Source organism: Nothoprocta perdicaria, unplaced genomic scaffold (genome assembly GCF_003342845.1).
Source record: "Nothoprocta perdicaria isolate Ctin4 unplaced genomic scaffold, notPer1 scaffold_50, whole genome shotgun sequence".
Classification (NCBI taxonomy): Eukaryota; Metazoa; Chordata; class Aves; order Tinamiformes; family Tinamidae; genus Nothoprocta; species Nothoprocta perdicaria.
The window spans coordinates 61,750-76,586 of record NW_020455755.1 but is presented as its reverse complement, the minus strand read 5'-3'; the positions used below and the strand labels follow the sequence as shown (position 1 = coordinate 76,586).

Sequence of the window (14,837 nt, the reverse complement as noted above, 5' to 3'; positions counted from 1 at the left end):
ATTGCTGTGATTTTAAATAACACCATTTAACTTCTATTTATAATTAAGTGGATAAAGTAAGGGAAGCAAAGTCACAGTTTTATGTTAAACTGTATTTGTAAACAGTTACTGAAGATCTCTTATTAACTGGCATTTAGAAATGCGTTTCTGGTGTGAAGAACTGTAGACAGATAAAAATTGTTACTTATTGTTTATTGTCTTGTTATGAATTGTCAGCCTTACATCAATATTGGCATAATTATTGGGGAGCATTACAATTTATGCTCTAAAACATCATAATAACATTTATTCTTAGTAGGCAAGAAAATAATTGGAATCGTTTTGCACTGATCTCTGTTTCATACTTGAATCCAGTGGGACTGGGTAGACTGCAGACATTTAAGAGATGATTCAAAAGGATTGTTTTCACTGTCTGTGTTTGTTTGATACTTTTAATAGAACCTAAATATGATGCTCATTTCCCCTCCCCCTCCTTTTTTTAAAATTTTATTTATTTATTTATTTTTAGTTACTGCCAAGTGGTGGGGAACAAAGCGAATAGATTATGCCTTGTACTGTCCAGATGTACTGACTGCGTTTCCAACTGTGGCCCTGCCACATCTCTTCCATGCCAGCTACTGGGAATCAACAGATGTTGTGGCATTCATTTTGAGACAGGTCATTGATCTCTTTTTCTCTGCAGCAAATAACAACTGTGTTTGAGCACATCTTCCAAGAGTAATATGTTTTAATCTTTAGTTAAATTAAATGACTGCCTGTGGTTGCATCACAGGTTGCATTACATAAACCTTAATGTAGAAATGACAAATGTGGATCTACTGGAGAGGCAAAAGGAAGAACAGGCCTCCATTATCACTACTAGTATAGTATACTCACTATTGATTTCTATGACTGGGAATAATGCATCGTCATGCACACCTTGCCTCCTTGTAAACCCCTAATTAGGATGGTCTGTAATGTGTGCTTGTTTCTTATTGCCTGTTGAAGGAATAGAGTATTTCCCATTTTGCTTTATTATGTATCTCTACTCAATATAAAACAGTTTGCTAAGATCTAACAGCAGTTCTGAAATATTGCTCCCAAGAGAAAATTAAGTCAAGAGGAATCAATATAGCTGCATATAGGTGTCCTATTTTGGATGGTATGAAGCTCTCATATCTGCCTCAGGGATGAAGATACTGAGATAATATTTGAACAAGGTCTCACACAAGGAATTTATAGACAACGCATTGTATGGACAATGCAAATACATAAATTATCTTCTGTAGACATGTAGTAGGCAAATTTTATCTGTACATAGTAGACGTGCAGTAGCATCTTGTATTGGACTTGTTGATTATGCTGAGATGAGAGATGCCTGTCTGTACTCCCTGCTACCTTTAGGTGCACTTTGGCCTTTAAATACCATCCTTCAGTCCTGTTAGAAGTGAGTGAGTTTGATGTCTAAAGTGTAGGCCTTCACGCTGTCCTGAGTCGAGGCCTCAGAGTGGCTTGTGAGTTGGATTTGGAAAGATAAATACAGTAGACTTTCCCTTTCCCTTCAACACAATTAACCCTTGTATTCCAGCATTACACATACTTTAAGTTCTCTAAGCCACTGTAATCGGTGCAGGAAATAAGAAAAATAAGGAGACCAAAACAGAAATGTATGAGAAAAGACTTGCTGAGTATTCTCTCCTGTATATATGCCAGCCTATTTGAAGACACTGTGTGCCTCGTCTCTTCAGAGTTGACTTCTGAGGATTTCTGATTATGGATTTTTGCCTGCTGTTCCAGTATTTAGCTGCTTTCAGTGGCTTGGAATAATGCAATAATAGTATCTCACAGATTCACAGAATATTCAAGGTTGGAAGGGACCTCTAGAGATCATCTAGTCCAACCTTCCTGCTCAAGCAGGCACACCTACATCATGTGGCACAGGGTGGCATCCAGGCAGGTTTTGAAGACCTCCAGAGTAGGAGACTCCACAACCTCCCTGGGCAGCCTGTTCCACTGCTCTGTCACCCTAACAGTAAAGAAGTTGCTCCTCACCTGGAGACGGAACTTCTTATGCTTCAGTTTGTGGCCATTACCCCTCGTCCTATCACTGGCCACCAGTGAGAACAGCTTGTCCCCTTCCTCCCTGCATTCTCCCTTCCTGAACTTATACATATTAATCATATCCCCTCTGAGCCTTCTCTTCTCCAGAGAAAACAGGCCCAGCTCACTCAGCCTCTCTTCATACGAGAGATGTTCCATTCCCTTAATCATCCTGGTTGCCCTTCTCTGGACCCTCTCCAGAAGCTCCACGTCCCTCCTATACTGGGGTGCCCAGAACTGAACACAGTACTCCAGGTGTGGCCTCACCAGAGCTGAGTAGTGAGTAATTTTTGTGGATGAGAAATCTCATGTGGTGTGAAAATAGCTTAGTGGCATTTGAGTGAAGCCTTCTATAGAATAAGTGCAGAAGCAAAATTGGCTCCCCAGAAGGCAATCACATGCAGTTTAATTTTGATTAGCCAAAGGATCAGTGTATTTTTATATCCAGTGAATAATGAAACAGCTCCTTCTTGACAAATGGCAGAAAAAAAAAATAGTGCAGTGGCTTTTGTTCATTAAATGAATTTAAAAAATGTCAGTGTGCCTGCCTCTCCCAAAGCACCTTTCATCTGGTGTCTAATGTTTGCTCCCTCTATCTCCTACTCCCAGTGCTGGTGTCAATGGTGCTACTTGCCCAGAGACTCAGCTGGTAGTTTCTGGGAATGGAAGCTCAGTGGCTGAATTTCCTCCAGCCCAAAACTGCTGCTGAGGGAGAAGAGAGCTCCCAGTACTGAATGGACAGTGGTGTTTGGTAGTTTTAAGAAAGGACTGGAATCATGTTGTGCAGCTGTACTCAGCCTCTGAGAATGTGCAGCAGCAGATTTGTCTTGTAACCAGACTGCTTATAGAGATTTTGATTGCTACTTTTAATTGATGAAATACTAAGGCTCCTTCAGACTTTGACTGTCCTTTCAAAGCACCCTTTAGTATAAATGATTCCAATCTAAATGTGTCATTAAGCAATTACTTCTTTTCCACTGGAGAATTTTAGAAGAAATTTTTAATAAACTGTGTTTATAACTAGGATCACCATCACTGCAATGTGAAAATTGCTGAAGACTTTGTGAACCAAAATAATCTCCAGAACAAGAATCTTTTGTTGCTTGTCCAAAAAAAGCATCATTTAACACTGGGGTAGTAATGCACTTCCCAATTCTTTACAAAGTGCAGGACTCCCCAGTTTGTGTACAGTTTATTAGAACATCGATATCATTTCAGGTGATGAGGTATGAAAATGTTAATTTCAAGGAAAACGACAGCCTGGATCCAGCAACACTAAGCCCATCCAATCCACGAGAAAAATGGCTACGCAGAAGGACGCATGTCAAGTTGAGAGTAGGTACAAATCTGAATACCCATGACAGTTATAGAACCTGGGTTTTGCAGGAACTTAAATGGAGACCAGTGTGTGAATTTTTCATAACTGAAGATATCTTAATAGCTGAAACCTGCTAAACACAATCTAGAGGTAGATTCTCTATAGTTAAGAGAATTCTCTCTAGTTAGAGAATAAGAACAATTTACTCCTGGTTATTGTGACATGTTGGGAGAATATGTTTTTCTTTCTCTAAGTAGGTTCAGGAGGTGCTCTTATTTTCTTATGTGTTACATGAGTTCATAACCAGAAAAAATATATATTCGTTTAATTCCGCAAGTGCCATGTTGGCTAGAAATACCAAAGTCAGCCTCTTACGACTTCTAGGGGTTTGAGTAATTAAAAAAAAAAAAAAAAAAGACTTAAATCGTAAGAAAATTTCTATTGGAGACTAGCTGAAATTTTGACTTTTTTCTTAATAAAAGTAATCATGCAATTTTTAGATACATTTTTAACAAGGATTAAACACCACTGTATATGTTGTTATGAGTACATTTTTCTCGAGGGCATAATTGCAAGTAAATATTAAACATGATCATCTGCAAAAGCTTGAGTCCAGTCTATGCCAAAATTTATATTCAGTTTGAAAGAGTGTGAACTTGGAGGTACTCCTGCAGTCGTGTCATTAGCTAAAATTGGGGGAAGATTGTTTGCTTTTTAGTGTGAAAAAATACGGTTATTAAAAATATGCAAAAGTACCTCATGAATGTGTCTTACATAAAATCATGTGAATCTTTAGCAACACTTGTAGTAAAAATAACTGGTAGTAAAAATACCAGTTATTTCTTAGAAGAGCTCTCTTATTCAGTCATACTGCGCATTTCACTGGTTTCTGTGTTCAGGAACTCACCATTACTGGGATTGTGGGTCCAGCTGAAATGGGAAGCCAGTTTTTCTAGATGCTTTACAGATGCACTGAGATGTAGTTCAAACAAGCTGTCCAGGATTCTGTGTTTGAGTAACCATTCATAGTAAAAATGTAAAGATAGTAGCCACTCTACAAAGGAAAAACTGCCCTTCTGCTCTTTCGTTTCAGAATGTGACTGCCAATCACCGAGCTAATGATATCATTGCAGCAGAAGATGGTCCACAAGTACTGGTTGGGCGCTTTATGTATGGGCCTCTGGATATGGTAGCTTTAACGGGTGAAAAGGTAAAGTTAAAGTCTTCCAAAGCATCCTTCAGTCAAAACAGTTGATGAGAGTACCACACATAAAACATAAGAGAAAGCATTACAAGGCAGAGAAGTATGTCACCTACACCATCACTTCAGCAAAAATATGTGGTAATTGGGCTCTCCTGACTGAGTCCTGAACATTGAAAAATTTTGGATGAAAACATGCAATATATACATATAAGACAAAATCATCTTTTTCCTACTTTTGAGTCTTGGCAGAGCTCCATGCCCTTTGGATACCTGTAGTGCTGTGTGCTTTAAATGTTCACATCTGTAATAAACTCTCATATTCTGAATTAGGAAGCACTTTTTAATGATTAGAGTGCTGTATGATGACTTTACTGAATTGTAAGATTTCTTGAAGTTTCCTGTAGGTTTTTAGTACAAGCCACAGTTAGAACACTAATAGTCATCCAGTCTCTGCAAGGCCCTGTGAATACAGTATGTGCTACTTACTGTTAGACCTGAAGACTGCTTTGTCATTTTTACAGGTTGATATCTTCATAATGACTGAGCCATCTTCAGGTAGATGGGTGTATTTTGACACAGAGATATCCAACAGCAGTGGTCGAATATCATACAACATACCCGAACAGAGGAGGCTCAGAGTTGGCGTGTATCCTATCAAAATGGTGGTCAGGTAATAGTTCTAAGCTGGAACTACAGCTGTGGCAGGCTGTTGTGATCAGGAGAACATCAATGTTTGTAAAATGGGGAAGGGATTTGGATTTGGTTTGGATTATGCAACAGACTTGGGCAAATGACTTTAATTTCTTGTTGGTTCAGTTTCCCAGTAATGACTTGATGCATCTTTTCTTCGTCCTTTCACTGCATTGTCAGTTTAGATTTTAAGTAAGAGCTGTGTTTTTACATGCCACTCAGTGGGCCTCATTTCTACTGCAACACAAATCCTTAGTGCAATTCAATTTAGTGATGCTTGACCTTGCATGACAGGGATTGAATGATCATAATCAGCCCTTTGACTGCAAGAGTATATGATTTGGGTTAAGTCAGAGCTTGCTCAACGGGGAAAGACTGCTGCAAGCAGTACGGCTCTGTATTCTTCAGACTGGTGACAAACCCTCTTCCTGAAATGAATAGTCAAGGTATTACCCTGTTCTCAGCAAGTGTTCATCTATTGACATCAGACTGGTCGAAGGAACCACTTTAATTCTTGAGATGGAGTTTGCATTGCTATTGTTTTTCAGTGTATTTGTACAAACGTTACTGTTCAGTGAAGTCAACTTCCAAAGTTACTGTTGGAAAGCTTTATCCTAAAAGAAACTGAAAGTTTTATTCAGCTTGTGTATGGCTGAAATGAGAAGCTCTAGCTGAGATATTTTTGAAGCTCTTGATCCAGACAGACCTCATTTTAGGTTTTAACCAGAATATGCAGAAAATACGTTCTAATAATTCTTTAGAAAAAAAAAAAAGTACTTATTGCTTTGACTCTCCAGAGGGGACCAGAGCAGTGCCACAAGTTATATGACCGTGCTTCCCCGAGGAATGGAATGTGTGGTCTTCAGCATTGATGGTTCATTTGCAGCAAGTGTGTCGATTATGGGAAGTGACCCCAAAGTCCGAGCTGGGGCAGTTGATGTTGTTAGGTAAGTGTTAGGTTTGCATGGTCCTTTCTATAAATCTCTGTCAATAGGGAAAATTGACAGATTTATCTGTCAATAGGGAAAAAAGAGGAGGCTGGGCTTCTTTACATATGCATTTCTCTGCTTTGACATTAGATATGATTGATTTTCAGAGGGATCTTCACTGTCTTTTGCTTTCCTCCCTCTTTCTCAAAATGCAGAAATTATTACCTAACTCCTCAGTAGAAGCAAAGACTTGGCCATGCTGCTTTCCACTTGTTGAAGGATTATGCCACACTTCTAACTGAATCTGTGTTGAGCAAAAAGAAACACTGACCTGACCTGTGATTGTTATTTCTCTTTGTTTACATACACAACTTATCTGCTACTTCTGACAGGCATTGGCAAGATCTGGGATATCTAATCATCTATATCACTGGCCGTCCAGATATGCAAAAGCAACGTGTGGTTTCCTGGTTGTCTCAACACAACTTTCCACAAGGAATGATCTTCTTCTCAGATGGACTTGTTCATGACCCACTGCGACAAAAGACTATTTTTCTCCGGAATCTCATGCAAGAGGTACTAGAAGCATTTATATCTTTAAAACTTTTTCCAGATAGCATCATTCAGCAAAGTTAGAGATCTCCCTTCTGTTTGAGCAGTGAATCTCACTGGCTATTGCAAAGTACTTTTGTCATTCCTCATTCCTTTCCTCACTTTTAAGGAGTAAAGAAGGCTAATAAAACATCCAGAGAAGACTTCCTGGCTTATGTTATTACAAAAGAGTAAATGAACTGTCTCTTCTTTCCTGTCTGTGTGTATGTATGTGGTTGCTCTGGCCTGCAGGCAGTCAGGTTTCTGTGGTTTACCGAATTACATTGCTAGCAGTGAGCTTGTCTGCTGCTTCACTGCAAACACATATTGTCCTGTTACATATTTGGTGATCAATACTCACCATTCACAGTGGAAGTAATATTTGCCTTGTTTCAGTGCCACATCAAAATCTGTGCTGCATATGGTTCCATGAAAGATATTTCTGTATACAGTGTTTTGGCTCTGTCACCATCTCAAATCTACATTGTTGGAAGGTCAACAAAGAAATACCAGACACAGTGTCAAGTAAGTACTTTTGTTACAAAATAAAGAAATTGTATGAGGAGCAAACAAATGTACATCCTCATACCTGCATGTGTGTATATGTGCAAATGTTTGCATACAAAGGATTAAGAGAAGAAATAGTGTTCTGGGGTGGGGGTGGGCAGCAAGTCTATTAGCAAGTTTAACCAGCTAGATGTCTCATTAATATGGAATCTGTCTTTGGGTTACTGAATATTACAATTAACTGATGGATTTCTCTCTTTTTTCCCCATTTCAGTTTCTCAGTGAAGGTTATGCAGCCCATTTGGCTTCACTGGAGTTCAGTCTCCATTCACGATCCAAAAAAAACAACTCTCGGATGATCTTGAGAAAAGGCAGCTTTGGCCTCCATTCCCAACCTGAGTTTTTGCGCAAGAGAAACCATCTCCGTAGGACTATGTCTGTGCAGCAACCTGACCCACCTTCTTCCAACCCCAAACCAGAGCGTGCCCAGAGCCAGCCCGAGTCAGACAAAGATCATGATAGGCATTTGCCCTCCATTGCGTGGGTCCGAGGTGGAGTTCACAAATTTGAATCTGTCCCCTAGAAAGATGGAAGATACAGATCTTGGGTGCACTCCATTAGGCTTGTAGGCATGGCATGCCTCAAAGGTAATATTCAGGCAATTTCAAAGTAGGAGGCTGGGAGAGATCTGTACCTCAGTCTTCCCTTCTCTGGAATCTGCATTATTACACCAACCTGGGAACTTCCACTTTTTTGCTTTTGACATGTTTGTTGGGAAACTTTAAAACAATCTGAAACTGCAATGCTGAAGTACTTGCAATAGTAACAGGAAATGTCTTATGGTATATTTTATAATAAATATAATAAAATGTGCAATAAGAGGAAAAAGGTGTAGTAGGTTGAATTTGCTCGAAGGAAGGACCGTGATACCAGCTAACTAGGATAAATCCTGGAGGTTACAGCAAAAGCTTACACTTTAAAAACTAGTTGTATCTGTTGCTGCTTTGCTTTTGAAAAGACTGTACATTTCCAAGGGAAGCAGTTTTGGGAACCACAATAATGGGTGGTCAGGATTTATATGGCAAAATGCCTTGGGTGCCTTAGACCCAAGATTTTCTTTAAATTTGCAGAATTGGTGAACAGACACCAACAGGAGCACTCATTTGTGAGGTGCTAGGCATCAAGTAAATAGAAGTCTGCTTCTGAAGTAGATTGTAAATGCTTCACATTAGAAATAAATGTCTCTGCAGTCTGAAGCAGTTAGTGTTGCTGTATACCAAGTGATGTGTAAAGTGTACAAGATCCCATTGTTTTGTGGAACTTAGTGACTGTGCAAAATATGTGAACTGCTCCAAGCAAGGAAATGGCTATAATCATAGCAGACTGAGACGTGGATCCGAAGATGGTAAGCTACAGGGAACCTTTTTACTAAGGGATCTCCAAACTTCAGAGTAATTTTTTTTTTCATTATTCTAACTAGAATATTTATACTGGAGGAAAAAAAAAATCATCATAATGATTTTTACTTTCTTATGCTTTATAGCAATTGTTTTGTTAAGGTCAGTCTGTAACATTTAACATATATTATTTCTGTTTCAAAGAAAGAGTATGCCAACATACAGTTGTCAAATAGACATTTTCCTAAATATTTACTTTTTTTCTTAGCTTCATCAATGTAGTTACTAGAAGTAAAATGTTTGAAAATTTCACTCAGTAGGAATATTTCAAAAGTAAATGTTGTACTTAGTTAAATGTAGCTTTTTTGAAATCTTTGTGCAAGTACTTATGCTGAACTAAATTCAACAAGAGAACTTTCATTATTAAGCTGAACTTAAGCTTGCTTCCAAGCATGCAGTGAAGTTATAAGTGCACAGAAAAAAACTTTTATTTAAATATTAAAATCTGAAAAATCTGATTGCAAACTTTTTCAGGCTTAACAGTCTAGAGGGGATTTTTTTTTTTTTCAAGTTTTCCTAGTCTGTAACTGGAACAGAAACAGTCAACAGTCTCTCTGTTGGTCAGTTTTAAATGTTAGCACGTAAAACAAATCAGGAACTATATGGAAAATCATGGTGATGCTGCAGAAGTAAACCTAATTCTGTGTTCCCTTTTTACCCAAAAGTGTGTGTGCTTTCTTGAGGAGATAGTAATGTGGCTTCTTTTTTAAAATGCAGCCAATTAGTTTATAAATTGAGATCTCTGGTTTATTTAAACAGTTTATTGTTTGGCAAGATTGCCAAAGTTGCTGCCTCTTTGGAGTCATGCTTAAATTCTACTTTGAACTTACTGAAAGATCTCTGGTACGTCAGCAATTTGGTTTTATAAAAACACTTTCTTCAAAAGGAGAGGTCAACTCCTCTGAACTTTTAAGCTATTAAACTCTGAGTTTAATAGCTCTAATTAGGAGCAGGTAGCTACATTGTGTGGGGTTGGATTTCTTTATGCTTTTGTACCAAATCAGCTATCTCAAAAAACTTGAATTACTCACTGAAGTAATTTTTAGGCTTGCATGTGTCCCCGCCTTCCTCCAGCAGTGTCATACACAGCTCTTTAACCCCAAACTTGAAGCAGATTTTCTGTGTTCTATCTTGACCCGCTCTTTATTCTTGTCCTCTGCAGTAAGGAGAAGAATACACAAGTTGTATCAGACAGCAGATTCCATCTCCTCTGTCCAGCTCACTGCTAGTATAGCTGCCAGAGCTAGTAAGATGTCAATGCAGTAAAGGCATGTCTGATATTTGTTCTGTGATCCTTCCTACCAAGTGTACCTTGTTTTGGCAGCTGCCAACAAAATGCCCAGGGTACATGCTTTGAAAAGATCAGATACTGTAAGTAGTTCAGTCTCTGGTAAGTATATAATTTATATATTCCAAACAATGTAAATGCTTGTTGGCCTTGGCACAGCCTTCTTTTTCTGATGCCACAATAACTGGTAGTTGTTCTGATATTGTCATAGCAAGCCCACTCAAATGTTATTTCCAGCATGTGCTCACTTGTGAGGTTTAAATGGGCAAAGCAATCAAAGGTTTGCAGGGGAGGAACTCACTACCCAGTTTTGAAGTTTTGAAGCAACATAGATTGCAAAGTTTAAAATTATATTTTTTTTAAGCATTGCATATATCATATATCTGCTGTTAGTATTTATTGTGCCTGATGCAAATTTCAAACCTATTGCTGTCTACCTCTGTCAGCCAAGAGACCCCCAAATCAGTTCTTCAGTTTTGAGTTATTGTGGTAGGAAGACCCAAATTTGCCCTTTTCAAAACAAAACATCTCTGTGGAATTCTGTGGCAGGCATTAGAAGAAGTGACGTCTGAACACAAGAAAGGAGAAATCTCCTGGGATTACTAATTTTGCAAGAAAACATGTTATGAATGCTCTGGTTTTATGTATTTCTTTTAGTAGCTCTGTCACCTTTATAGCAGTCATTGTGCTTTCATTTAAGAGTAATATCACTTCAGGAGTGAAAGTAAGTTCCTGGTCTGTGTGCATGCTTTAGAATGGTAAAAATGTATATGACATTGAAGTTAAGCTGAAAATATTTTTCCAACTTCATTTCCTAAAATGCACAGAAGCTTGCATGGCCTTTATATACTTCCAACACTAATTACTGCTCAGGGATAGAATGGTTTGCCAGCTGATCACATGCCTCCAAGTACATATTTTTGCAAACACTGTTACAGGCATCAGTTTGGAGTTTAATGCTTCATGCTAATGAGGAGCTGATGTCTGAAGGATTCACTGCCAGAGGCATTTGTTTTGAAAGTACTAGCAAGTTGCTGCTAAACTGATGAGTTTTGTTAGAAGTGCAAGTACAAAAGAGGTGGTTATGATTTTGACATCTCACATCTAGACTGGCAATGTAACAGCCTAGTTGTGGCAGTGGAAAACGGTATCTCATGCATGTAGAAACACTAGGTTTTGCAGTTATATTCATGCTTGATATTTGCCTGATGAATCACTAATTTTACCATATAGTTTAGTCTCTTGTTACCACTTAAAACATTTTCTTCCTATCAGAACTTCAGTTTTATGCTTTGTCCACACAAAAGTGTATGTAGCAGTTCATAGTCATTCAGTTTGGAAGTGGATGCCTGTTTTTATTCAGTTTTAGTTCAGTTTTCACCAAATAATTACCAATGCTCTTAAACAGGCTTTTTTGCTGTCATGAACTTTATAGGCTGTAAGAGGGTTAAAACATGTGCAGAGGGGAAAGGGACAAAGTAGTCGGGGAATCAGGGATGCTGAAGGAATGCATGCTTAGACCCATCAATAGTTACAGCACCTTTAGTGCTTCCAGACTGATTAATATGATTAATACAAAAAAGCACATAATCTTCTGACCTGTGGAATGGAGGAAGCATTATTGAAACATTAGGGATACTGAATTTGTTACTCCAATGGCTACTGAAGCAGTAGCATAAGTCAATGCACAGGGAAGGCCACACCTAAACATATTTATGTTTGTCACTGGTTGATATAGATCCGATATTTACGTTCACAGTGGGGGGGGCAGGGGAGGGAGGAAGCAGTTATTAATAGCAGTGGTGGACTGTTATCTGTGATATTGTGAAAACAGACCTTCACAACTATGGTATATTTTGTGCTTGTGTGTATAGTTACTGCATCTATAGCCCCTTAGGTAAAGCTTTTTGTTCAGCTTGCACAGCAAATCTATAACTAATGTGCATTTTTTATAATGGCTGTTAGTTCAATTTTGATATCCTGTTAGGAATGTTTGAAATAAAGGTAACTGTAAAAAGACTGCAGAATATTCCACAGATCTGAATAGTAATGTTGATCCAAATTGCTTATTTTGAATAAGAAATGTTTAAAGCAAAATATTTACCTACACTAGTGCTCTTGGTACAGAATCTTGCTTGACCAAAATATCGTTTAGTTTTGTGACATGGTTTATATATATTACTCAGCATAGAATTGTGTCGGGTGTGAAAATAACATGGCATTAATCATCATTCTTGTTTTGGGGGTTCATGAGTCAGCTGCCATTTTGATTAGATGACAATGGAATCTTTAATTTCTTACAGATCACCTCTCCTATTCCTTTAGGACATAAGGAAATTATCTCAAAGCAAAAACATACACCACTGTTTCAGTTCAAATTCCATGTAGCCACTATCAGTAAAATACAAAGGAAAATACATATACAATTTAATCTACTATTAAACTTAGCAGAAAATGACAATTGACTGAAAGCTCCAACATTCTGCAAATTTTTTCTTGTTTGTTTTTCTTAGTAGTTGTCCTACTTCTGTGGTGTAGTCTTTAGGCAAGGGCAGTACTGCCTGTACGTTACGGTCAGTGCTGCTATTCTGCATTCATCAGCCTAAATTTAAGAGAAACATGAATATTTTCCTTCTTTCTGTATTGTTTCTTGTATTAAATTTAAAAGGTTTTCTGCTAAATAATAATAGCTGAAGGCAGTAGATTTTAAAATCTAAAAAATTAAAAGAGCAACTATTTTTCCTGAAAAAAAAAAAAGAAAGAAAAAAAAGAAAAAGCTATTTATTCCCCTGTTGTATTTAAACCTCAGAAAGGTAAGTATGTTCTGGAAATATTAGATTGGTTTATAGTCAGTTTTCACAAGCTTATGGATTTATTAAGGAAGAGAAAGGCATTGTACACTGATTTCACTATTTTCTCTGGTTCCAGCTTGAAGCATGAGGTCTAAATTCAGCATTTATACATTCAAGAAATCATGAGTCTAAATTCAAGATTCTGTGATTTCTAAAATGATTTGTTCATGTGAGACATGCAGGTGAAAAGGGAGCACTTTTCACCCTCATCTGGCGGTTGGTAGAATTCCCTCAACACAGAACTAACTTAACCTCCTCTCACTTTCCCTAAAAACAGTGATTTCTCATAGCTCTGTGTAGTAGATGGAGTAGTTTTCACAAGTAATTTGACTTAATTGCTGTTTAATCATTCATGTGTAACTCCAGGTTCCTATAGAAGATCTGAAGTTCCATCCCCATTTAAAATAGAAGTGGTAACACACTTTACAAGAAAAGAGCTCCATTTTCAGAAATATAAAATAGCCTGGAGAAGGGGGAATCCTGTTCTCTGGGACTGAAATTAGGAATTAATCCCTTTTTCCTACCATATAGTTCAAGGCTAGAGTAAGGGGATGACAATTTATTCTCTGCTTACATTTAATCTCAGTAAGGTACCTTCATAATTGGGTATTAGGGCAAGAAGAGGAGGAGGGGAAATAAAAACTAAATCTGACAGTTCATTTATTAAAGTGGACAGAATTTTAAAAGGTAAGATAGAAGTTTCACTGTAAAATCCTGGGTGAAGGAGATACTGGAATTTAAGATGAAGACATAACTTTAAAAGACTGCTTAAAACTTAAGAGCTTTAAGGATGAAGATTTGGGTGGGTTGAGGGGATGACTTTTGTAGGACTCAGAAGGGCAGTCCTTTCACAGAACTCCAAATCTACTGCATATATTTTTCTATTTGTGGGGAAGGGCAGGGGCAGGCTACTCTGTAACTGAATACCTGTGAGAAAACTTGAACATGTTCTTTCAGTCTATAGTTTTATTAAATGTATACTTTTAAATATTGTTTTGTCATTGAAAAGGTTGTATATGGTGACAAATGTTTATATTTCTTATGGCTGAATCTTAAAAAGATTAAAAATGCACAATAATGATTTAATATGAACTAAGGAGTCAGATTTTTTTTTATAACCACTGTAGATTTCAATGTGAGCTGCTTTTTAAAATCTTATAACAAGTTAGTCGATAAAGTCTTCTTTGCCTTTAAATAAACAGCATATCACAGGCTCTTCTTACCACTGGGGTAGGCAGTTTTAAGCACAGGCATGTTCTTGTGCCTGGTAGAAATGGTAAAAGAGAGTCTGCTTAATGCCTAAGGACTTCCTGAATAAGACTTAGATTTATGTATAGAAGTCAGCCTCTGAATTCCAATATCTCTTTTGAAGGGAAATAGTAGTATTAGACAATACTTAAATAAGCAGACAGCATGCTTGTGAAAGCTTTTGAAAAAGTAGTAGCAGTATATTCAAAAAAACCCAACAAGCTACAGGCTACTGTTCTATATAGGAAAGTGGCTTGGGGTGGGCGGGAAGACATCTGAAACACTAAAAATCAGAGCTGTTTGCAAGCTTCCAGTGCTCATAAATGTCAATATTTTAAGCAGTTTGACAACCAAGAAAATCAGGAGCAAGTTTAAAAATCCATAGTTACACATGAGAACTGTACATGATAGTTTCCTTTCTTTCTATTTAATACCATTAGAATTGTAGCTGGTCGAGTTTCACCAAACAAACATTTAAGGTGCATGTGGTAAGGAAAGATGGTTTCCCCAAATTAATCTTGTGTAAAGAGTCATTTATATAACTGGAATAATCTGACAAGCTTACGCAAAGCCACTGCCATGGAAAACACAACCCTGGTGTTGAGCACTAAAAGCTTGAGAAATCTTTGCTTTAGTTCTAAAGATTTAACTTTGTTAAACTAATATACCAAAAA

The 14,837-nt window shown here is 37.6% G+C and overlaps 1 protein-coding gene across 9 annotated transcripts in view; it reads left to right on the top strand.

Moving 5' to 3' along the window:
- PITPNM3 (PITPNM family member 3) overlaps positions 1–12,561 on the top strand; it is a 57,159-nt gene extending 44,598 nt beyond the window's left edge. For 7 of the 9 annotated variants that reach the window (XM_026047960.1, XM_026047963.1, XM_026047962.1 and 4 more), the window contains 8 exons: positions 509–657; positions 3,298–3,414; positions 4,491–4,607; positions 5,123–5,271; positions 6,089–6,238; positions 6,613–6,796; positions 7,208–7,336; positions 7,593–8,777. In XM_026047960.1, coding sequence (XP_025903745.1) covers positions 509–657; positions 3,298–3,414; positions 4,491–4,607; positions 5,123–5,271; positions 6,089–6,238; positions 6,613–6,796; positions 7,208–7,336; positions 7,593–7,901 — 1,304 coding nt within the window. In that variant the 3' untranslated portion in view covers positions 7,902–8,777. Of the gene's footprint in view, positions 1–508; positions 658–3,297; positions 3,415–4,490; positions 4,608–5,122; positions 5,272–6,088; positions 6,239–6,612; positions 6,797–7,207; positions 7,337–7,592; positions 8,778–9,937; positions 10,353–10,509 lie in introns of those variants that run through there. The other 2 variants (XR_003250762.1, XR_003250761.1) reach the window with 2 other exon arrangements.
- Positions 12,562–14,837: the final 2,276 nt, after the last annotated feature.